The sequence below is a fragment of the Corylus avellana genome, chromosome 5 (assembly GCF_965113065.1).
Source record: "Corylus avellana chromosome 5, dhCorAvel1.hap1.2, whole genome shotgun sequence".
Taxonomy (NCBI): domain Eukaryota; kingdom Viridiplantae; phylum Streptophyta; class Magnoliopsida; order Fagales; family Betulaceae; genus Corylus; species Corylus avellana.
In genome coordinates, this window is record NC_142494.1 from 7,825,525 (window position 1) to 7,851,401 (window position 25,877).

General features: G+C 35.0%; 1 protein-coding gene and 1 long non-coding RNA gene across 2 annotated transcripts; both read right to left on the minus strand.

Annotated features, from left to right (window-relative positions):
- Positions 1–840: 840 nt before the first annotated feature.
- On the minus strand, positions 841–6,153 carry LOC132181748 (wax ester synthase/diacylglycerol acyltransferase 11). The gene is made up of 5 exons (XM_059594987.2): positions 5,971–6,153; positions 4,729–5,301; positions 2,505–2,855; positions 1,940–2,077; positions 841–1,075 (listed from the first exon to the last, which is right to left on the minus strand). Exons 1-5 carry the CDS (start codon positions 6,151–6,153, stop codon positions 914–916), a joined length of 1,407 nt encoding a protein of 468 aa, XP_059450970.2. The 3' UTR covers positions 841–913.
- Positions 6,154–12,287: 6,134 nt separating this feature from the next.
- LOC132182360 (uncharacterized) lies at positions 12,288–21,339 on the minus strand. The gene is made up of 3 exons (XR_009440300.1): positions 20,767–21,339; positions 17,346–17,538; positions 12,288–12,759 (listed from the first exon to the last, which is right to left on the minus strand). It is a non-coding gene; the product is annotated as an uncharacterized LOC132182360 (long non-coding RNA).
- Positions 21,340–25,877: the final 4,538 nt, after the last annotated feature.

The following is a 25,877-nucleotide window of genomic DNA, read 5'->3' on the forward strand; positions in this document are numbered from 1 at the left end:
CATTTATGTATTACCCACTGGCCCAAAGACTAGTCAACGAACGCTTGGGGTGGTCCCCCCTTGCAAACGCTCACACTAAAGTTAAGGGCTAACACTCGGATGCACCCCTAGCAAACATTCGGGCAGAGAGTTAGGTTTTGGTATTGTTTTTGGAAAATCTCAAGGGATTTGGGGCCACTTACAAGGGGTTTTGGCTATCGGGCTATAAAACCTTTGAAGAATATGTTTTATGAAAGTGCTTTGAGAAAATTATTAACCTTTGAAAGTTGGTGGTTTTTCGGGGCATTACATCTAACGACGATAGTCTAGTAAACTTTGATAGTACTCTAACAAATAACAATGATCCGGCGATTGTTCGGCATGGTTTACATGTGTTTAAACGGCAATAATCTTTGCACTCACTCAGGAATCAGAAGAATAGCTTATACTAAGCCTAAAGTTGTCTCATTCCAAGAGTTCATAAATCTATATTTGAGCATGAAGTGACCATAGGCCTCGAATTTCTACTTTTTAAGGTCCTATTAGTGGTGGGGAAGTACACGAAGTGGCCTGATCTCCTTGGAAGAGTTCCCCGTTATCAAAAAAAAAAAAAAAAAAACTAGTAGAACGACAACAATATTTTTGTAAGTAGTTGCTGGTCACTCTTCCCAATTCGTAAGATTATTGGAAGTGTTCATAATACATGCCAAATAACAATTCAAGAGACAAACACTTAGGTTTGTCATGATAATTATTAAAACCAAACTAAGATGTGCATATATATATATATATATATATATATATATATATATATATATATATATATCTATATATATAAAGGGTGGGAGACAAACACTTAGGTTTGCCATGATAATTATTAAAACCAAACTAAGATGTGCATATATATATATATATATAAAGGGTGGCCTTCAAATTAAAACTTTTTGTGTGTAGGAACCTCATCTGCGGCTTTGAGCATCATCTGAAAGGCATTTTCCATGCATGACTTGAACTTTAGGGGATCTAAGAGTCCTTTTTCAATCCCAGCAGTAACCCTCAGATTTCCCATGTAACTTACTATTGTTATAGTAAGATTCTGCAAACCCATAATTGAAAAAGAGAAGGAAAAAAAAAACAAAAACTTGTTACAATGGGCCATAAATCATTATGAATCTAATTAAAAGCAATGAGTCCTACAAGTAGTCATCAAAAATGGCAACACAAAAAAGGGGAGCTGAATGGTGAATGGTAATTTTATATGGGATATGGCATGTTAATAGTTATCTATTTCACTTAAGAGTTTGAGTCTGTAACACTACAGTGCAAAGTCCAATTGTCATAAGAGTCTAGATGCCAATAAGGTGCTTACACCAACTAGGAGGTATCTCCAAAGAATTTTACGAGTTTATCTCCAATTCTATGTCATTGTAATATTTCCCTATAAATGAGGGAATGATTAATAAAATAAAGCAAAATTAATCTCAAACCTAGTGTTTGTAAAATGTTTTGTTTCTCTCAAAATCTAAAAGGTTTAAGTTCCTTTAGAATTTAAGATCTTAGAACCTAACAATTTATCCCGTTACGTGTTTAGCTGAGGCGCTGTAAAAAAATTTACAGAAGAGTAGTATTTTCGACCAATAGTTCAGATTTAATTTTATTTTCTCTCTTTTACATGAAAAACTTAAAATTCAAACTAAACCGTTTAAAAATTATAGGAGATATGCTAAACTAAAGCCATATTAATGACTAATGAGAAAAGTACAAATTAAATCAAATACCCTCTTTATTGGATAATAATTCAACTAAGTGACTTTTAGATAAAAATTTGCCACAAATTATTCATCCCTATCTATGAGAAGGTGGTCACACATTAATTAATGTTGATTTTTTTTCATATCAGAAGTAACAAATTATCACAAAATAAAAGGACTAACTGCGGTTTATGAGTATTATATATTACTTGAGCTAAACCAGGTGTCATAAAATAAAAGCCTTTAAGCGGATGATTAGCCATAGTCACTTGTTCCATTGGCCCAATCATGTTTGAGATCGTCATACTGGAGTTCCTCAATGTCCCATGGACATATCTAGCAGCTGCCTGCAGTACCCAACATTCCCAAATTATGAGAAATTTATGATATGGCAATTCAAATATAAAAATCATTCCAATTTTCACCTTTTCTATTTATTTAGGAGACAAAATTTTGATTATGTACTATAATGTTGCTTAGCAATTTTTTTGAAGAACCTGTTTTCGAAATTTCACATTGCTTTAACATATCACAACTTGCCTAAAATTAATAAACCCAGCTATTTGGTCTACAATTTTTGAAATTTTTTTTTTTTTTTTTTTTCTGAGATTACAAACAAGGAATGGGGGAAGGGTTGTGCAACAATAAGCTCCGATACAGCCTACTATGTGCATATAAACAAAAACATATTGTGTGTGATAAATGGGTGTTAAAAGTTGCATAATTTTATAAACACAGAAATATTGTTGAAGATGAATAAGATCACACATGTACCTCTGGGCCTTTAAGTTTCTTCACAATGTCCAAAAGCCTATCAGTGAAATAAACACCTAATGAGGTTCTCCTCTTCTTGATTATCTTTTGTGCTTCCAACACATACTCAAGTGGGTTTGAGGATTTAGGATCATTAAACTTTGGTATTGGTACATGCAAGAAGGCAATTCGGTTCCCCCATGGTGCCTCTGAGTCTCCCACCATCTCCTTGATTGATTTATAGTTCCTAACTTTCCTAGTGTTGAGCAACACCAATGCTGTAGAATCTGAATTGCTTGATTTATGGCTTATCTCTTGCATGCATAACCGGGTGCCATAGAAGATTATCCCAACAATTATATCATTCACCGTCTGCACTTTGGAAAATAAAATTCAAATGAAACAATCTATTAATAAAAGTTAATTATGAACTATTGTTATGTCTATTGCACATTAGCCAGCATGCAACTGTTAGATGCACAAATTATAAATTTTAATCTTGAAACTATGACCTTTTCCAACTTGCCCAACCCCATGATTTTCTTTTTGTGACTTTAATATGGTTTCCTAATTTTGATTGAATTAATTAATGTAACTAAACCTGCCCAGAAACATTTATTTCGAGTAGGGCTAATGGGACCGAAACATTTAATAGAGAATCAATGCCCATCAGTAGTTATTTGTCGTGGATGGTCAAACATGATGACCAGTGTCTTTTAAACATTTAAAATATGTTGCAAATAACTTGGAGACCAATAATTGTAAGTGAACTTGGAGACCAGGAACTTAGGATATGTTTGATATTTCATGCGAAAGGTCAAAAAGGTCAAACAAATTGTAATGTTGGAAACTTCAAACCAAGTCTGAAGTGGAGCTTAAAAAGCCTAAAAATGCAGTCTCTAGCTAAGAAGGTTTTAGCGCACCAATTTTAATTTCTTTTGTTAAAAAAAATAAAATAAAATAAAATTGGACAAGTTTAAATTAGACAAATCCAACAAAAAAAATATGACTTCACATGAAATCTTAGGTAAAAACAACTAAGAGCATTAACAATGGAGGGCCAATATTTAAAATGGCTTATCAGATTTGTAAAAAATCCCCACATTGGATTAGTCCCAAAAAGAAAAAAGAAAAAAAAAAAACGCTACATATAACAGCACTTTTCAAGGGGGCCATTTTATTTTTTATTGTTTCGCTTACCTGTTTTCTCTTTTTCCCATAACTTTTCTCACTTTTCAAGGAATAATTATGAAAATATTCTTTCACAATTTTTAATAAAAATATATTTCATAAATATGATTGACATTACTATGAGAATATGGTTTTCATACTTAACTTTGGCAAATACGACATTTGAAAAATATAACCGTTGAAAAATATAATTATTATAAAATACAACAATTTCAAAAGTATTATAGTTACAAAAATGATTATTTGAAAAATTATTGTGCTTAACGAATTACAATTGAAAAAATAAAGAGTGAAATACGAATTTTAGAAAAGAAATAAAGTTATAATCAATAAAGAATAAAAAAATATATATATTTAAATGATACAGATAAAAATTTAGTTAATCAGATATAAGAGACCTTTAAAAATTTATTAACTAAACTAGATAAAGTGACTTTTGAGGAGCCATTTTGCATAAAAATTTGGCAACTCCATTGTGAATGCTCTAATAAGATAAGCAAATGGTTCTAATTATCATAGCCTTCAAGAAATGTATAAGTTAGAAGTTACTAAAAGTACATAATTAATCATGAGATTTGCTTTCTTTTGCTTACTAATCCTAAATCATTACTTATCTAAAAAGCTTAAGCTGGTAAAAAAATGTTGACTTTACTATTTAAAGTAATATTCTAACACTCTTCATGTGTGAGCTTAAACTTGATTGCCTAACACGTAAAAAATTTAAGTGAAACGGGAGCGTATGACGAAAACAATGTTTGGAAACTATATCCGATAAAACTAATTATGAAAATTATGAAAGTCAAATCATTAATTAGCAATATCCTAACACTTAAAAGCTTAAGCTGATATAAAAGAGTTGACGTTATTATTTAAATTAATATTCTAACACTCTTGTTATGTGTGAGTTTAAATTCGATCGCCTAATACGTGAAATATTTAATTGAAGCGGGAGTGTATGACAGAAACAATATTTGTAAACTATTTCTGATAAAAGTAAATATGAAAATCCTGAAATTCAAATCATAAATTAACAAATATAGTTTGATATTCTCACCACTCCAAGCTTGGTCTCAATGTGTTTGATACGATCAAGAGAGAATGTCATGCTTGATAACGTGAGTGGCAAAAACCCGGCTCCTTGATCCCCAGACCTTATCGGCGTTAGATCATCTTCAACTAAAGTGCTCTTCAAAAAGCTCCATCCAAAATCTGATGCAGTGTTGAAGACCAAGGAAAAGAGTTGAGGCACTCTCGCCCAAGCACTTTTGTTGCCACTTTGTGCTTCTGTGCTCCGGCGTGAAGGCAATGTGAGGGGAAGTGAAGGATTGTCAGCCCTTTGCACACAAGAAAGAAGTGCACTCATGATGGAGTAGCCATCGCCAAGCGCATGGTGGACCTTGATTATGAGAGTGGCAGCAGCATTGCTTGTTGGATGGTTAAATATATGAACTTCCCACATCGGTTTATTTTGTGGGAACCTCTCCATTCCTATATTTGATATGCAGTCGTCAAGATGTTCATCGTATAACGTGGGTGACAAGCCAGTTGGGATAATAGGGATATGAACGTGGTCTTCAAGCTTCACTTCAACCATTTTCCATTTTTTCTCACCCTCTTTGTTTGTAACCTGTATACATAATTCTCATTACTTAGGAAAGTTCTCATAAGTGAAATATCTTTTTAAAAAAAAAAAAAAAAAAATACAGGACATAATATCTAAAAGTATAGAGACCCAACCTCTAAAAATTCTGGTGTGTTCGCACGTTTTTCTTTTTTCAGAAGAAAGTATGTGGTTTGTTTTCACATGCTTTTCTAATAGTATTAATAAAAAAGCATGTACTTCTCACATACTTAAAAAACATATGTCACTTTTTAGAGGTTGGGTTCACTACAAAAAAAGAATTTTTTGCTGACATGCGTTTTCTGACATGTTAGGTGGTCTGACACGTCAAAAAATTTTCTTGACAAAACATTTTTGACGTGTGTCAGGCATTAAAATTCTGGGTGTCAGAAACGGAAAATTTCTGACGTGTCAAATATAAGAAATTTATGTCCATCTCTAAAAGTCTCATATATATATATATATATATAAGTCTCTTACCATGTGAGAATAACATCTTTTTGTAGCTAATTTTTGTCCTTTTTTTAATAGCATGTATTTCTTACATGATAAAGGGACACATAACGCTTTTAAAGACTAGGCTTGAAAAATTCCAGCAACTCAATTTGTAAGAAATTTTATACACTAAAAAATAATAATTGAGACCAATATAGTAATAAGAGAGAGTGAGGGCACCATGATTGAGGAGAAACGTGGATTGATGGGGAGGAAAACATTCTGGAGCCATGACATGGCGTGGACGAGGTTGATGGGAATCTCAGATTCAAAAACACCAATAATAGATACACATAGTTCAGAGCTGTTGAAGTAGTGTCCATAGGGACTCACTGGCTCCAATCCCTCTCTGAAGTTCTCCATATTGGTTTGTGTTTTCAAAGCTTCAATTACAAAACTAGGTAAACTTCAAAGTTGTGGGAGTCCAAGTGAAGAGACCCTTACCTATTTAAAGCAAAGAATTTCCACCCACCACATTAAATGCAGATTGAATGTAATTAGGAGTGTAAACGAGTCGAGCTTGGACGAGCTTTGGCTGTCCAAGCTCGGCTCATTTATTTTTGGGCCAGGCTCAAGCTCGAGCTCGAGTCGAACCTGACTTTGCTGCCCTGTTCGTGCTCGAGCTCGAGCTCGACTTTTTTTTCTTTTCTTTTTTTTTGTAATTTAAGCCTAACATTAAGAAATCCGCCAAATATTTTCTGGGCAACCAAACAAAATTGGTTCCAACCATAAAATTAGCCTAACTTTAAGAAATCCGCCCAACATTTTTTGGGCAACTAAACAAACACATCACACGGCAAGGAATCTCACATTTACACGGATGACAGGCACCCCGAAAAAACCGCAACTTTCACGTGACGATTTAAAAGCTCTGAAAAGAGCAGACCATAACATATATATATATATATATATATATATATATATATAGTACACACCCACGTGAACAAATCCATATCCACCATCAAACAATTAATTTCCATGAAAAACTGCAACCACAAACACAATTCCCTGCTACGTACGATTAAATCTTTGACACACATTTCATGATCAAACAATCTTTGGCGTAATCAAATTCTCCACTTCTTCACATAACCATCAATCACTGCTTTCGACAAATCGTGCCCCGCTTATTATTGTCAAACAATTAATTTATTTTCCAAAACAATTACAGTTTTAATATAAAATGCGTTTTTTTTGGTATGACAACTCGTGCCTCGGCTTTGGTTGTGGGCGGTGGGTGCCGGCGGCCGCTGTGATGTGAAGAGTTTTTTATTTTTTTTATTTTGGTTAAATTCACTTTACTCTTGAAATTTTAGAAGTTTTTCAATTCGAACTCCAATGTTTAAAAATTAGCAATGTACTTTCTAATGTTTCAAAAATTTTCAATTCAAACCCTCTGCTACTAATTTTTGTCTAATTTGACGAAAATTATCTCACGTGCATCTCACATAGGATTTTAATGCCCTCTATTCCAATTTTGTCATCATTAAAACCTATGAAATTACGTAATTACCCTTATTAAAACTTATAAAATTGAGAGTAATTACGTAATTTCATAAGTTTTAATGAGGGCAAAATTGGAATAGAGAGCATCAAAATCCCAGGTGAGATACACGTGGGATGATTTCTGTCTAATTAGACGGAAATTAGTAACGAAGGGTCTGAATTGAAAATTTTTGAAACATTAGGGGGTACATTGCCAATTTTTAAACATTGGTGTTCGAATTAAAAAACTTCTAAAACTTCAGGGGTAAAGTAAATTTTCATTATTTTTTTTTCTTCATATCAGCTTAAACTTTCGAAAAAATGTTTTGTAATTTTTCATACACGCCAAAAGCTGAATTAATATGTTTTCAGGAAAAAACATTTTTCAAAAAAATAATCTTCCTAAAAACATTTTCCAAAAAAAAAAAAAAATTACATCCAAACAAACGGAACCTTAATATCAAATACTTACTTCAATGTGGTCTTGGCACAAATCAAGACTTTTGTGCCCACCATTGAGAGGTCGACACAGCCCGGAACAAAAAAAAAAAAAAAAAAAACTTATGTTAACAACACACAATATCTAACCTTTCTTTCACTTTTTTAAAAAAGAAAAAAGAAACAATCCCAGCACAGCCACCGCACGCCGCCGCCACCCAGGTTGGATCTCTCTCTGAAGCAAAGCTTGCTCTGTTGAACTAGTTGTGTAAAACAGAGTAAAGAGAAGAAGAAGAAGAAGTTGAAGAAGTTGAGAGAGAGAGAGAGAGAGAGAGAATTGAGATTATGTATTCTCTGTATATTCAATCTTAATGAATTACAATGAAAGAGTTCAACTTATATACTTGATTAAATTGATAACGGAACTAAACTAACTAACTAACTTCAAGTTAGACTAAAACAAAATGAACAATAAGTTCAAACTGAAACTAAACTGAATAATGAAGTTAAGCTAATTATTTTACATGTGCAACCAACTCTAATTAACTTTGAGTTGTCTGATACTCCCCCTCAAGATGGATGGTGTATATCTTTAACAGACATCTTGGACAACAACCAAGAGAAATCCTTAAATCCAAGTTCCTTTCTGAAGATATTAGCTAAATGATTTTGAGAGGAAACATGTAAAGTTCTGGGCAATCCAAGTTGAATCTTTTCTCTAATCAAGTGGCAATCATTCCAATATGCTTAGTTCTTTCATGATAAACTGGATTGGCTGCAATGTGGATAGCAGACTTACTATCACATAACAACAAGACAGCCTTTGGATGAGGTATATTAAAATCATGAAGTAGAAAAAAAATAAAATAAAATAAAGCCACATTAATTCACAAGTGAATGCCATTGCACGGTATTCTGCCTAAATGGTTTCTTGTTTCTTGGACTTCCAAGAGATTAATGAAGTACCAGAAACTAAGGGTCAACAGCTCATCAATAATTTTTGGTGCATTTCATTTGTTATTATTGGTGCACAAGAACCAACAGTAAAGAACGGGGCTAGAAGCTATTATAAGAAGGGGCCAAAGAATTTTTTTCCTAGGCTGAAAAAAATTTTTACCTTAAATTTTTTGTTTCTTAAGAATTGGGGGGCATGGCTTATACCAGTCCCTCCTCCTTGCCAACAGCCTATTTGCTTGTTAAAGTATTAATTACATGATTAAATTTACTCTTTTATATCAGCTTAAACTTTTAAAATAAGTGGTAATTTCACATTGGCGACTTGAAAAAAAAAATGTTTGCAATTTTTCATAGAAGCCAAATTTTTCAGCTAAAAAATGATTTTCCTAAAAACATTTTCCGACAAAAAAAAAATTACATTGAAACTTTAATGTCATATATATATATGTATATATATATATATATATATATATATATATATATCAAAAAGTCGTAGGAAAAACATATTCAGTTAAAGAAAATTATCTCATTTTCAGTGAAAAGGACTTAATAAGTTATAACCATTGCTCTCCCCATCTCCCGCTTTGATTAAAAAAAATAAAAATAAAAATAAAAAGTTATAACCATTGCTGCGGGCCTAGGCCTGCTGCAAGTCAATTTGTTCTCATTACTTCCAACAAAAAAGACTTAAAACAACCAACAGAATTACAGAATTACAAAAACAAAAACAAAAAAAAAAAACCTAGCAAATAAAAATTATTTTTATATTTTTAGAAGTGTTTTGTGTTTGAGTTGTGTGTTAATATAATTAGTAAAACTACTATCGGCATAAGTATAAATCATAGCAATATCATGAACATTAATGAAAGAAGAAACTAACGTAGAATTAGAATGAGAGTCGAACCATAAAGAACGTTTATAATTCAACTTGTTCACATCATTCTCCTTCAATTTTTCCAATATATTGGTATGGTCATTCAATTTCTCAACCCCCGGAAGAGTTTGTAATGAAACGAAGAAATCTTTCTGTATATTGACATGCCCAATCAGACAAAGATGTATGCACGGAGGGAGGGGAGGACCGGCTGGGCCATGGTCCTCCCCTACTTCCTCAAAAAAGATATTACCGATTATTCAAATTGCTATAGCTAGCTTCCAAAAAGTCTTTATAACTAATACGCGTTTGCAATGACGTTGCTTACACACAGAGACGGAGGGAGGGGGGACTGGCTGGGGCCATGGTCCCCCCCCCCCCCCCCCCCCCTTCCTCAAAAAAGATATTTTAAGGGGTGAAAAAATAAAATAAAATAAAATTATACTAGTCCCCCCCTCAAAATAAATTGATAAGTCCCGATCCCCCCAACTCTCCTCCACCAGTTGATCCTAGGGTTTTCTTCTTACTTCTTAGGTTAATCCTAGGGTTTTCTTTTGGTTAATTTTTCTATTGTTTGGCTTGAAAATTTTGTTAAGAATCTGAAAAGTTGATTTTTTTTTTTTTTTTTTCTTCATAGATTGGCTGTTGGCTTGGAAACTTGGAAATTCCTGTTGCTACTTGGAAATTTGTGTGTTTTTTGTTGTTGTTATTTTCTTTATGTATGTATGTAAATCTTGGATCTTTTCTTTATGAGGATTTATGGTTCTTGATTTGGTATGGCCGTATAAAATTTTTTGATGGGTTTTTACAACTAATGCCATTGAGAAATCTCTAGTTTCTCTTTGAGTTTTTGTTCCACCCATTGAATTTCAAATTTGAAATCATAATGATTAAAATAAAATAAAATTATACTAGTCCCCCCCTCAAAATAAATTGATAGGTCCCGATCCCCCCAACTCTCCTCCACCAGTTGATCCTAGGGTTTTCTTCTTACCTCTTAGGTTAATCCTAGGGTTTTCTTTTGGTTAATTTTTCTATTGTTTGGCTTGAAAATTTTGTTAAGAATCTAAAAAGTTGATTTTTTTTTTTTTGTTTTTTCTTCATAGATTGGCTGTTGGCTTGGAAACTTGGAAATTCCTGTTGCTACTTGGAAATTTGTGTGTTTTTTGTTGTTGTTATTTTCTTTATGTATGTATGTAAATCTTGGATCTTTTCTTTGTGAGGATTTATGGTTCTTGATTTGGTATGGCCGTATAAAATTTTTTGATGGGTTTTTACAACTAATGCCATTGAGAAATCTCTAGTTTCTCTTTGAGTTTTTGTTCCACCCATTGAATTTCAAATTTGAAATCATAATGATTAAAATAAAATAAAAGTATACTAGTCCCCCCCTCAAAATAAATTGATAGGTCCCGATCCCCCCAACTCTCCTCCACCAGTTGATCCTAGGGTTTTCTTCTTACTTCTTAGGTTAATCCTAGGGTTTTCTTTTGGTTAATTTTTCTATTGTTTGGCTTGAAAATTTTGTTAAGAATCTGAAAAGTTGATTTTTTTTTTTTTTTTTTTCTTCATAGATTGGCTGTTGGCTTGGAAACTTGGAAATTCTTGTTGCTACTTGGAAATTTGTGTGTTTTTTGTTGTTGTTATTTTCTTTATGTATGTATGTAAATCTTGGATCTTTTCTTTGTGAGGATTTATGGTTCTTGATTTGGTATGGCCGTATAAAATTTTTTGATGGGTTTTTACAACTAATGCCATTGAAAAATCTTTAGTTTCTCTTTGAGTTTTTGTTCCACCCATTGAATTTCAAATTTGAAATCATAATGATTTAGAGAATTTTTGAATTTGGGGGAATTTTAGTAAGAAGCTAAATTCCTAAAATTAACTTGGGTCTTTTGTGTGTAATGGATTTCTATGCATGATTTAAGATCAGATTAATGGGTTTAAAGCTTTAATTTTACTATTGTTTATAGTATGGACATAAACCCTAATTTGTATAGTATGAATTAAATTAGGGCTTTTGGTATGTGAACACTATGATTGCTAATTGGATGTGTTAATTACATTTAAATCGTTAATTAACCCTAAACTTTCATGAGTTCAATGGAAATTGATGCCCATGGGGTTTAGTTTCTAATATATCATATTATAATCATATTGACTATTGTATGTGAATATGAGTATTATAAATTTGGGGTAAGTTGCTAGATCAATGGAATAGGAAGAGAATAATAATTATAGGGTTAAAGTGTAATGTTTAACTTAGAGTCTATGTGATGATTATGTTATTCATGTAAGTTTGTTCATTGTTAACTTACACATATTTTTTCTTTATTTTCTAAAGACTCAGATCATGTAAATTTATTTGTAAATGATGAGAAAGTCAAATACAATACTTGACTATTTCAAAAGAAAAAATGTACAAAGTTTATTGGAGTTTGATCCTGGATTATGTGTCATTTATGAGAATATCATGTTAATCAACGAGATGCAAAATAACTCAACATAGGTCGCACTTTTTGAGGTTAGTACTCTAAGCTCAATTCTTAATCTAAGTAGTCTTGTAATTTAGATATTATGGTTATTAAATATTGAGAATATTGTTTGTTAGAATTTAAACATTTAATTGGAAAGTATGATACAATTCTAAGTTCAATTCCTCATTGTATTTAAGTACCAGTGATTAGAAAAAGAAGAAAAAAAAAATAGAAAAAAGTACTAGTTCATTACACGCTGCAAAAAAAAAAAAAAAATTCTTTGATCCCCTCCCATAAAACTTCCCGACTCCGTCCCTTCGTACAAAGAGAATAAAAATCCCCGAGTAATGGGATTACCATGATTAAAAAAACAAGAGAATAAAAATCCCCGAGTAATGGGATTACCATGATTAAAAAAACAAGAGAATAGAGATCTCATGAATTATGAGATTACAATTACTACAAATATTTTACATATGAGAATTGCCTTGTGTAGTTGGTTCTCGTTGTCCCGAGTATGACGTAATTGTTGTTTTCTTGTAGATGTGATCAAATATGAGCTGGATTATGATTCTATGTATGGGGAAGAATCTATTAGCATTTATGGGAGGTGTATAATCATCTAGACTAACACCCACCGCAAGTTAATGGAAGGAGAACATAGCAAGAGCTTGTCTCTTAACTCAATAAAGCGAGTAGTGGTGAGATTTTTGGTAAAGATGTCTACAACTTGATCATCTGCAGGTGAAATAAATTTGATTGAAATGTCACCATTGACAGTCTTCTCTCTAATAAAATGATAATCAACCTCAATATATTTTGTCCTGACATGAAAAACGGATTGAAACCAAAGCACCCGCATTATATATCACATCATAAGACTGGAGGAGAATGAGACGTGGAATTAACACCCCAACGCTCACAACCAATAATTATGCATCTGTTGTGCACAAACACACGATCACAATTACGGCTAAATAAAGTGAGAACAATCACACACAAGAAAACACCAAGATTTAAGTGGTTCCCTCAATGTGAGGTACGTCCACTGGCAGAGGCGATCACAAAGAAATTCACTATAAAAGATGGAGTACAAAAATATAGTAGAAAAAAAAAAAATCACTCAGACACAAAACCCCAATACACCCAAATCTCACTATCACACAATAGAAATTATTCTCAAAAAATGAGAAAAAAAAACAAAAGACAGAAATACTAACTCTTCTTCTTTTGCTGGGATACGATGGCAGTTGGTCTCTTCTATATTTTTCTCACTCTGCAGCACTCTCTCTTTTTCTCGCTTGTTTTGGCTCCTCCAAAACCAAGAACAAAACAGTATGATGCTCTTTATCTTCACTTTCTCTCTTATTTCAATTCTATGAAACCAAGAAGAAAAAAAAGAGGTGCGGCGCACGAGACCACAACTTTAGAAGGTGTGCGGCTCTGCCTATATTCTTTCCCAATATTTCGCACACCCTAGCAAATAGCAAAAGTCTCACTTTTATATTGTGAGTAGTCGGTGCTTTCTCCTTATTCAAGTTGGACAAGGAGACCAAAACCTAATAGAATAATAAAGACAGCTGGGCCCACACAAAACTTGATGAGGTGAAAAGTCACCTGCGTCAACAATCTCCACCTTGACTCGAAACCCATCATGTCACAACAATACGAATCTCCTTCTGATGCCTCCGCCCAAGCCCCTAAGGGCTATCACATTCCACAAGTGACACTCAAGTCCAAGCACCTCTTGAACTTGAGCATAGGACCTGGTTTAGATAGACTACCATGCTTCTCTGCCAGTCCTCTTGGCCACACAACTTTCTCTGTTGGCTTTTTCTTTCTGTAGACCCATCTGCACCCTTTAGCCTTCTTTGCCTTGAGCAATTCTGTCGATTCCCAAGCTTTACCTTTCTGTAGTAACTCCACCTCTGTCAGCATGCCATTCTGAACAGACGATGAGACTCCACTACCAGCTGTCAGAGCAAAGGAAACCATGTCCTCAAATCCATACCTCTCCGGTGCTTTTCGATCACGTTTCTCTCTACCTCTTGCTAAAGAATAAGGCTCTTCTCGGTGCTCTGAATCTCTTGACGATTCTTCGTCATCACATATGTCCTTGAGTGAACACTGTTTATCAAGCTCCACCTCCATGACCTGTTTCCCTTTCTGACTCTCAGTCGATGCTTCACTCTCACTCTTTCTTAACATATAGGCCTCATCAAATACCATGTCTCTGCTAACAATCTTCTTCTTTGAGACTGGATCCCAGAGCCTATAGCCTTTAACACCAGATTCCAAACCAAGACAAATACATTTTCTTGACTTTGAATCTAATTTCAATCGTTCTCCACTCTGCACATGAACGCATGTCGGACAACCAAATATTCTCAACATAGATTAATCAACCGGTTTACCTGACCATACTTCCTCTGGAATCTTGAAGTCAATCCCAGCGGCTGGAGATCGGTTGGTGACGAAGCATTCATAATTAACTGCCTCAGCCCAAAAACTCTTTGGCAATCATGCACTTAACCGCATACATCTCGCCTTTCCAACAATGTTCTGTTCATCCTTTCGGCAACTCCGTTTTGCTGTGGAGTCCCTCTCACTGTGAAGTGACGAGTAATGCCTTCTGTTTTGCAGAATTCCAAGAATGCAGTGTCTTTGTATTCTAACCCATTGTCAGATCTCAGATACTTTACTCTTCTTCCAGTCTGATTTTCCACCTGCGCCTTCCACTGCTTGAAGATAGTGAACACCTCTGACTTGTGCTTCATAAGATATACCCAGACCTTTCTTGAGAAATCATCAATAAAACTGACAAAATAATGTGTACCTCCGTTTGATGGCACCGCCACTGGTCCCCAAACATCTGAGTGAACATAGTCGAGAACACCTTTGCTTGTATGAGAAGCCATTTAAAGCTGACTCTTCGTTGCTTCCCATATAGACAATACTTGCAGAAACCCAATTTACATGACTTCACACCTTTTAACAAATTCCTCTTGTGAAGCTCAAACATACTACGCTCGCCTAAATGACCAAGCCGCATATGCCACAAAACTGTGTTATCATCATTTGGTTCTGCCGAGGTGGACACTGCAGCTCCACCTGTAACTGTGTCCCTGAGTAACTTATACAAATTGCCAATTTTCTTGCCTTTCATTATCACCATAGCACCTTTAGTTATTTTCATAACTCGATCTTTGGCTGAATAACCAAAGCCCAAAGAATCTAATGTGCCTAATGAGATCAAATCTTTCTTAAGGTCGGGAACATATCTAACATTAGTGAGTATCCTAACAATCCCATCAAACATTCTGACTTTTATGGTACCTAGTCCAATGGCCTTACACCTAGCATCATTTCCCATTAGCACTGTACCCGCATTACAGGATTTAAATGTGTCGAACCACTACTTATTCGGACACATATGATATGAACAAGTAGAATCCAAAACCCAAGAGTCTATGAGAGAATTTTTACCTGAGGAAACTAAAAGAACATCTGCGCTAACTTCGCTGTCATCAGACTCACCATCGACCACACTGACTGAATCTCCAGAACCTTGTCTCTTCTTATCTTCAAGATCTTGTTTCATCAGCCTGCAAAATTTTCTGTAGTGCCCTTTCTTATGACAATAATAGCACTCCACATCTTTTGCATCTGATCGAGATCCTCCACTCTGTGCCGATCGTGACATAGACTGATACTGCTTACCTCTGCCATTCTTCCCCTTAAACTTATCTCTTCCACGCTTTGGCTCAAACCGTGCCACAAGCCCATCAACCTGATCATTGACAGGTTTTCTTCGCGTCTCATGTGACAAGAGAGATCATGTTACCTCTTCAAACGCCAGAGTCTCTTTCCCATATAACAATGTTGTAACCAGGTGATCATAAGAAGGGGGAAGGGATGCTAACAGAAGTATCGCTTTATCTTCTTCTCCAATCTTCACTGCAAAATTCAACAATTGTGTATTCAACATGTTGAACTTGTTGAGATGCTCCAGCAGATCTGTATTTTCCTCCATCTGTAAACCATATAGATGCTTCTTCACGTACAGCTTATTTGTCAAATTCTTCGCCATATACAAACTCTTCAATTTCCGCCAAATTGATTTTGCATTTTCTTCATCAATCACATTGTGAATGACTTCATCTGACAAATTAAGACGGATCGCACTGGCAGCCTTCGCATCCATCTCTTCCCAAACATCATTCTCCATCTTTTCGGGTTTCTTCACCTTTCCCAATAATGCCTTGTGAACTCCTTGCTGAATCATCAAATCCTTCATCCTTCTCTGCCAAAGAGAGAAATTATTCTTCTCATTAAGCTTCTCCACTTCAAACTTGGTACTCGCCATATTTGCCGTCAATTTGATTTTTCGAACCAAAGCTCTGATACCACTTCTTGTGCACAAACACACGATCACAATTACAGCTAAATAAAGTAAGAACAATCACACACAAGAAAACACCAAGATTTAAGTGGTTCCCTCAATGTGAGGTACGTCCACTAGCGGAGGCAATCACGAAGAAATTCACTATAAAAGATGGAGTACAAAAATATAGTAGAGAAAAAAAATCACTCAGACCCAAAACCCCAATACACCCAAATCTCACTATCACACAATAGAGATTATTCTCAAAAAATGAGAAAACAAAAGACAAGAATACTAACTCTTCTTCTTTTGCTAGGATACGATGGCAGTTGGTCTCTTCTATATTTTTCTCTCACTCTGCAGCACTCTCTCTTTTTCTCTCTTGTTTTGGCTCCTCCAAAACCAAGAAGAAAATAATATGATGCTCTTTATCTTCACTTTCTCTCTTATTTCAATTCTATGAAACCAAGAAGAAATAAAAGAGGTGCGGCGCACGAGACCACAACTTTAGAAGGTGTGCGGCTCTGCCTATATTCTTTCTCAATATTTCGCACACCCTAGCAAATAGCAAAAGTCTCACTTTTATATTGTGAGTAGTCGGTGCTTTCTCCTTATTCAAGTTGGACAAGGAGACCAAAACCTAATAGAATAATAAAGACAGTTGGGCCCACACAAAACTTGATGAGGTGAAATGTCAACTACGTCAACAGCATCAATTACTAAGCAAATAAAAACAACTATGAAAGCATAAAACAACCACACATCAACACACCAAATTTTTTATGATGAAGTAGAAACCCTTTAAATAACACATCAAAGATAAAACTACTGGGAATATATCTCAAAGATACAGTGAAAAAACCAAAGAGCAAACATCATGAATGCATAGCAAAAGACCATGCAAGACAAAAAAACAATTGCACAGGCATAGGAGTCATACCTGAAATCGGTTAGGCTTAGTGATGGGGCTAATTTGATTCCTCTTGCTCCAAACTCAATTCACATGAGTAGCTTAGAATTTTGAGACCTCTAAACCTTCTCCTCAATTCTGATTATGAGACGCCCAAAATTAACACCCCAAAATTAAATAATTAAAATACTTAACTTTGAGTGTTACTTGTACTGCCTGCAAACTAATTAACTTGTAATTAGTTGAATTCATTACACAAACACTAATTATCAGAGTATACTTAAGCGAAAAAGGGAAAAGAATGATATGGAATAAACTAAAATATCTTTAAATACCATTAATTATCATTGATATTGACTCAAAGCTTCCAAATAATTATTACTACAGAAAAATGACTTCTATCTATCCATCCGAACTTGACAATGTGTTTGGCATCTTCATCCCATCGAAACACTCACGCCACAGACTAACAACTTGCTAATCTTCAAAATGCTAAGATGTTTCAAATTTTAAAAAGTAACAACTCCATAAGTCCACAACTTAATAAGTAAATTATCACAGAACTTACTATACAATGAGCCTTTGGTAGCGATTTGAAATACTCATCGTGAGTTACCAAAATGTCATGGGTTTTTGCAATATTAATGTGTTGCCTCCATTATTACACAAATAAAAAAATTCCTTTGTTTTTAAAGTAGAGTAAGCATAATTCTGGTAACAATTCTCCTTGTATTTTAATGCATGAAATCATGCATCGATAAATTATTTTTTTGATAAGTAATAATCAAGTTTTATTAAAATGAACAATAAGTTCAAACTGAAACTAAACTGAATAATGAAGTTAAGCTAATTATTTTACACATTCAGCCAACTCTAACCAACTTTGAGTTGTCTGATACTCTCTCTCTCTCTCTCTCTCTCTCTCTCCCCGTAGCTTTGAGAATCGTTGTCTCTATCTATGGACATATATTTTTCTTGTTTCAGGCTAACATGTCAACCTCTCATTGGTGGGCACAAAAGTCTTGGTTTGTACCAATACCACATAGAAATTACTGGTCTCATATACATTACAATCATAATCAATCAAAAAGTGGTAGGGTAGAGATCAAAGATACCACAAAAAATTAAGAAGAGAAAAAAGGACTAATAACCATTTGTTGCGAGCCTGCGGCAAGTCAATTTTTCCTCATTACTTCCAACGAAAAAGACTCAAAAACAACCAACATATGTATAGAGATTGATTTTGAGATTGCGTTTCGTCGTACGTTTTCCGTAAAATCTATCTCTCTCACGTTCAAACTCTTCCTCATCTATTCATGTTAGCATCATCAACGGTGCATTGTTTTTAGGGCTGTTAAGTGAGCGAAGCGTTTCGCGAGCAAGTTCGGGCTCGGCTCGCATAAGCTTGGCTCGTGCTCGACTCGAATATTAAATGAAGCACTTCATGAACACAAATCCTGGCTCGAATATTAAACGAAGCAAGCTCGGCTCGACTCGGCTAAGCTCGTGAACAGCTCGTATAAGCTCGAGTGTGTGTATATATATATATATATATATATATATATATATATATAAACTAAGTAATAGATAATTAATTATAAATCTCATAATTATTAAAACTTTAAAATTGCATTTATATTTAAGCGTTAGAGAATGAAAAATTCTAGACCCTTCGTGATGAAAGAGAGAGAGAGCAATCATTAAAAAACCTCGATTCAATTAGAGCAGATTCAAACGAAAGGAAAAAGAATCAAGCAGAAACTATTGAGGGAGATTGCGAAATGCATAAACTATTGATGAATCAAACAGACCCAAACACTATCACTACATGTCTGGTGAGTGAGAGTGAGAGAGTGGGAAATGAGAGTTCAGGTGGAAGATCTGTTGTGACTGGTGATGGGGATTGAGAGAGAGACGTTAAAAAAATATTTTTTTGTAGGGGGCGTTGTCCCAATGCAGTCTGAATGCAACCTGTTAACTTGTCCCACATTGTTAAGAAAACATCAATCTCCAAGTTTGCTTATCTATAAAATGATGCATATCCTCTCTCTTTGAAACCAAATGCCTTGCTGTATTGACTTAGGCTCCATACTCGACTAGCCAGGTTAAGTAAATACTCATATGCAAACTAACTTCTTAAGCCATTTAAGAGTACTTGAAGTTAAAAAAAAAAATTTAAACAAAAACATTAAATATAAGAGCCAGCTCGCGAGTTGGCTCGGCTCGACTTATTATTAGCTCGAGCTCGATTTTTTTGGCTCGTCCTTGAGCTCGACTCGAGCTCGAGCTCGAGTAAAATTTAAACGAGCCAAGCTTGAACAAGGGAAGCTCGCTCAAGCTCGGCTCGTTTACACCCCTAATTGTTTTACTAATTAATGCGTTTTAGAATTGTTTTAATGTGACATAAAAATTGATTTTATATTTTTAGAAGTGTTTTGTGTTTGAATTATTTGTTAATATTTCATCTCTATACACATGGAATCAATATGGTCATTCAATTTCTCAACTATGTTCCTGAAAGAGTTTGTAATGAAATGAAGAATTCTTTCTGTGCATTAAGTTATTAACATGCCCGATCGAACGAAGATATATGCATGTACAAAGAGAATAGAGATCCCTGGTCATGGGATTATCATAATTAAAAATACAAGAGAATAGAAATCTCATGAATTATGAGATTACAGTGACTACAAATATTTTACGTATGAGAATTGCCTTGTGTAGTTGGTTCCCGTCGTCCCGATTATGACTGAATTTCTTTTTCTTGTAGATGTGATCAAATATGAGCTGGATTATGATTCTATGTATGGTGAAGAATCTATAGCATTTATGAGAGGTGTATAATCATCAACACTAACACCCACCACAAGTTAATGGAGGGAGAACATAGTAGGAGCTTGTCTCTTAACTTAATAAAGCGAGTAGTGGTGAGACTTTTGGTAAAAATGTTTACCACCGCAAATGATCAAGTGGTATACATCTTTACCAAAAGTCTCACCACTACTCGCTTTATTGAGTTAAGAGACAAGCTCCTACTATCACAATTGACAGCCTTCTCTCTAATAAAATGATAATCAACCTCTATATATTTTGTCCTTGCATGCATGAAAAACGGATTGGAAGTCAAAGCCAAAGCACCCACATTATCTATCACATCATAAGACTAGAGGAGAATGAGACGTGGAATGAACACCCCAACACTCACAACCAATAATTCTACAGCAATTATTTAAACAAATAAAAACAACTATGAAAGCATAAAACAAGCACACATCATCACAGCATTGTCGATAAAGTGCAAACACTTTGAATAACACATCAAAAGTAAAAATGTTGGGAATATATCTCAAAGATACAACAAAAAAAACCAAAGATCAAACATCATGAATGCATAGTTAAAGATCATGCAAGACAAACAAAAGAAATTACACAGGCATAGGACTCATACTACCTGAAATCGGTTAGGCTTAGTGATCGGGTTGATTTGATTCCTCTTGCTCCAAACTCAATCCACATGTCAAGCTTAGAGTTTTCAGACCTATAAACCTTCTCCTCAATTCTGATTATGAGACCAAGAGTGTGGGCTCTAAAGTAACACACCCAAAATTAAATAATTCAAATACTTAAGTCTCAGTGCTACTCACAGTGCCTCCACACTAATTAACTTTGAGTGTTATAGGTTTTACCTTGAGAAAAATGGTTGAAATAGACAGTTTTTTTCATTTGGGACTGACAAAAGTCACTAGTTTTTGAGCTCTTCTCTCCTCTCTTCTTCATCCTAACACCCTTAGAGACTGAGAAATCGGGCAAATGGTTTCTCCTATGGTGCTTAGGGCTAAAAACGAGTTAATGGTCGATTTTTATGGTTTTTAAACGTCAAAATCGAGTTTCTAGTGCATAAGGATCTATCCTTAAAAATATTTGATTGATCCTTAGGGTTTCTACAACCCTGGGATCGATCTAGGAAACATCCTCCCAATCTAGGGATCAATCCTATAATCAATCCTTAAATTTTAGGGATCAATCCTTCCTCTGAGATTTTATTTTATTTCAAAAAGCACAATAACATTATGGAGAAATATAATTAATACACTTTGTTTAAAAATCCATGTGTATTTTTAAAACATTTTATATTTTAAAAACAGATTTCATTTCTTTTTTTTTTTTTTGTACCAAACTTTGCATTAGAAACACGAGAGCATACAACCCTCAAGGGGGAAAGAAAACAGAAGGTGGTGCAGCACCACTACAGATAATGGGAGGGAGAGGAGAAAAAGGAAAAATGGGAATGCAGCCAGAGTGAACTCTAGCCGCGGCCCAATAAGCCACATGATGGGCGTAGAAGTTTGCACTTCTGTTAATCTTCTTTGCTTCCCAATTAGGGGAAGGAAGAAGAAGAGCTAAGGTATCTTTTATGGCCTTTTCTCTGTGCCAATCTTGTATGATCAATGGATGTTGAAGAGCTGTGATGACAATGAGGGAGTCTCCTTCGATGGTGAAGTTGCTGAGGTTCAAAGACACTGCTAGAGAGGCTGCCAACAGAGCTGCTTGAGCTTCCCCACTGTTAGGAGAGCAAGAAGGGCTGATCATGGAGATAGCTTTGATGATTTTTCCTTTATGGTCTCTGCATACGGCTGTTTGAGCAGAGAAATTCTCTCCAATGGCTGTATCAAAGTTGATCTTATGATAACCTTCCTGGGTAGGGGACCAGACTTCTATTCCTCTAGGAGAAACAGAATTCCAAGCTGCAGCATGAGATAAAGTGGTCTTTTTGATGGAAGAAGCTAGCTTGGCAATATCTGGAGTGACACCTTCATGAAGAGCTTTGTTCCTGCTAAACCATAACAGATCACAAAAAACAGCAGCATATATTTGAAAAAGATGAGCCTCAACTTTAGGAATGCCAAACGTAATATGGGGATTGAAGATACCCTTAATCCAACTAGGGAGGCTCATTGAGGACCATGCCAAGGAGTCCACTGGCCAGAAGGAATTTCTCCAGGCTATACGAGCAAAGCAGCATCTGAAGAATAAATGGGGAAGGGAATCTTCTTCAGACTTGCACAGTGGGCAAAGGGACTCTGAAGGAGAGATTGGAAAAATGGACTTAAGTCTAGCTTTAGAAGGGATTATATCCCAGACAATTTTCCACAGGAAAGTTTTGAGCCTGGCATTCAGCTTTAGGTTCCACAACAGTTTCCAGGAGAAAGCACTAAGAGGGGAGGATTGAGAGGAAACTCTAGGGCTGCTGATCATTTTGTAAGCTGACTTTGTGGAGAAATTCCCAGATGGGGAGAGAGGCAAGAAAAAATCAGCACAAGGGGAAGGATTGATAGAGATTTTAAGGATTTCCTTAACACTATGTGAGTCAAAAGTAGAGAGAAGGCGGGGGGTATTCCAGGTAGCATTAGGATTGATAAGGTCCGAGATAAGATGGGGTGAGGAAGAGAAAGAAGCTGGAGAGATAGGCGAGGGGCAGAAGGAGGGGATAGTTGGGATCTATGGGGAATGCCAAATAGAAAAACTGGACAGAGAGTGAACTCTATGGCAGGCTCCTTTGGAAATGATAGGTTGAGAAGAGAGGATGCCTTGCCATAGCCAAGAGGGGGAAGAATGGGGAGGGGGGGAGAGAAAAGAACCAGTTGGAAAATACTTACCTTGAGCTGCTACACCCACATGGAGTCTGAGTTGCTATGGAGCTTCCAATCTAGCTTAGCAATGAGAGCAAGATTAACTTCTCATTTTCCTGATCCCCAATCCTCCAGCATCTCTCGGCATGCAGAGAGAGTCCCATGATTTAAGAGAGAGATTTCTGGCTTTAGATGGAGGGAAACCCCACCAGAAATTCTTGAACATTTGATCTAGCTTCTTGCTAATGCAGCTGACAGGAGCTGGACGGCGTTGACAAAGATCTTGAGGACGATGATGACAACGAAGATGAGGAAGATGGTTTTCTAGTTTTTTTCTGGTTTCTGGTTTTTGAGTTTACCACGTGCACAGTTAACGTTGGGACTTAACGCTTCTCTTCTTTTGTAAATGATGTGTTCATTTTGGGACCTTAGATTGCTTTAAACAAATCTCAACCGTGAATTGGATACTCTCATTGCATTGGACTGGAGAGGATTTCATTCCGCTAGAGAGATGGTTAGGCATCCCAACATTTATTTGGGCAGCGGATCCCATACATGCTCTCTCATATTAGTTGTTGTTAAAACTAGCAATTTAGGAAACTAATTGCCGTTGATGGTGTTTGGAAAAGTGATTAATTAAAGTAGAAAATGTAAGTTTGTATTAACCATTTTAAATTGAAAAATAAATAAACCATTGTGAGTGATATTACAAGGTTTAATATTTCATTGAAGCAAGAAACTAAGGGTCAGCAGCTCATCAATAATTTTTGTACTCACTGCCTAAATGGAAAGCAAGAAACTAAGGATCAGCAGATCATCTCACGGATTAAGATGTCCGACGTTTTATATATAGGTCTGATTTATTCCGATAAGTAATTGGACGGTCTAAACTTTATTTGTAAAGATGTGTGCTATATAGACTCTTCTGCAAGAATTTAGGCATCAAATTGTTTGAAATCGTTATTCCTAATATGAATGGTCTCATATACCACCATGAGGTGACCTTTCATGGGTGTCAAATTTCTAATGCACGTGTTATTTGTTATTATTGGTGCACAAGAACCAACAGTCAAGAACGGGGCTAGAAGCTATTATAAGAGCATCTCCAAAAGAGTAGCCAAATGGTTCAAAATAGTTCATTTTTGGTCTCCAACAGAATAATCAATTTGTAGATTTTTCATCTAGTATGAACAGTGAATAGGCTAATTAGCTTATTTACTGTTCACACACTAGAGGATAAAAAATTGAGGGAAAATAAAATCTCACTCTCTCTCCCCGTCTCTCTCTTTCCCTTCTCGCCTGTCTCCTCCCTCTCTCCCAGCTCTCTCCCTCTTCCTCAATAAAGTAATCAACGACAAGGCTTGACCCATTTTCTCTCCTCTTTGTGTTCACAGTACCGCTGTCGGTGACGAGGGTGGGGCTGAGATAAATGGGTCTTTTGTTGATTTGGGCTTAATTTCCTATAGAGATGAATGGGTATTTTGTTTGAATGATTTTCGGTGATTGGGGTTGATTTTTGGAGGAACAATGGAGAAAAATCAGTCTTTGGGTGGGTGCCTTCGATTCTTTGCTGATAGAGGAGAAAGCGGAGAGAGAGAAGTGGTGAGCAAGAGTGAGAGAGAGAAGTGGAAAAATAATAATAATAAAAAAAGGTAAAAATTAATATTTTAAAGAAAATAGACATTGAAATAGATAATCTGTTGGAGTTTGAATTGAAAAAGTAGTAGGTAAAATAGATAAAGGTGTATTTTTGAGTGGCTAAAATAGCCACTCTTGCTGGAGATGCTCTAAGAAGGGGCCAAAGATTTTTTTTTTCTAGGGGCTAGTAAGCTGAAAAAAAAAATTTTACCTTAAATTTTTTGTTTCTTAGGAATTGAGAGAGATGGCTTATAACGGTCCCTCCTCCTTGCCAACAGCCTATTCGCTTGTTAAAGTATTGATTACTTAATTAAATTTACTTTTTCATATCAGCTTAAACTTTTAAAATAAGTGGTAATTTAACACTGGTGACTTGAAAAAAAGTGTTAGTAATTTTTCATACATGCCAAAAGCTAAAAAATATTTTCAGCTAAAAAATGATTTTCCTAAAAACATTTTCGACAAATAAAAAAATTTACATCGGAAATTTAATATCAAATCCTTTATATATATATATATATATATATATATATATAATCATAATCAATCAAAAAGCCGTAGGAAAAACATATTCAGTTAAAGAAAATTATATCATTTTCAGTGAAAAGGACTTAATAAGTTATAACCATTGCTGCGGGCCTAGGCCTGCTGCAAGTCAATTTGTTCCCATTACTTCCAACGAAAAAGACTTAAAACAACCAACAGAATTGCAGAATTACAACAACAACAAAAAAAAAAAAAAAAAAAAAAAAAAAAAAAAAAACCAGTAAATAAAAATTATTTTTATATTTTTAGAAGTGCTTTGTGTTTGAGTTGTGTGTTAATATAATTAGTAAAACTACTATCAGCATAAGTATAAATCATAGCAATATCATGGACATCAATGAAAGAAGAAACTAACGTCGAATTAGAATGAGAGTCGAACCATAAAGAACATTTATAATTCAACTTGTTTACATCATTCTCCTTCAATTTTTCCAATATATTGGTATGGTCATTCAATTTCTCAACTAATTTCCCGGAAGAGTTTGTAATGAAATGAAGAATTTTTTTTGTATATTGGCATGTCCAATCGGACAAAGATGCATGCACGTACAAAGAGAATAAAAATCCCCGAGTAATGGGATTACGATGATTAAAAAAAACAAGAGAATAGAGATCTCATGAATTATGAGATTACAATTACTACAAATATTTTACATATGAGAACTGCCTTGTGTAGTTGGTTCTCGTTGTCCCGATTATGACTTAATTGTTGTTTTCTTGTAGATGTGATCAAATATGAGCTGGATTA

Coding starts and splice junctions, on each gene's coding strand:
- LOC132181748 (XM_059594987.2), bottom strand. CDS start 6,153: ATGGAGAACTTCAGAGAGGGATTGGAGCCAGTGAGTCCCTATGGACAC. Junction 5,302..5,970: donor CACGTTTCTCCTCAATCATG/GTGCCCTCACTC, acceptor TTATGTATACAG/GTTACAAACAAAGAGGGTGA. Junction 2,078..2,504: donor AGAAACTTAAAGGCCCAGAG/GTACATGTGTGA, acceptor TGGGTACTGCAG/GCAGCTGCTAGATATGTCCA.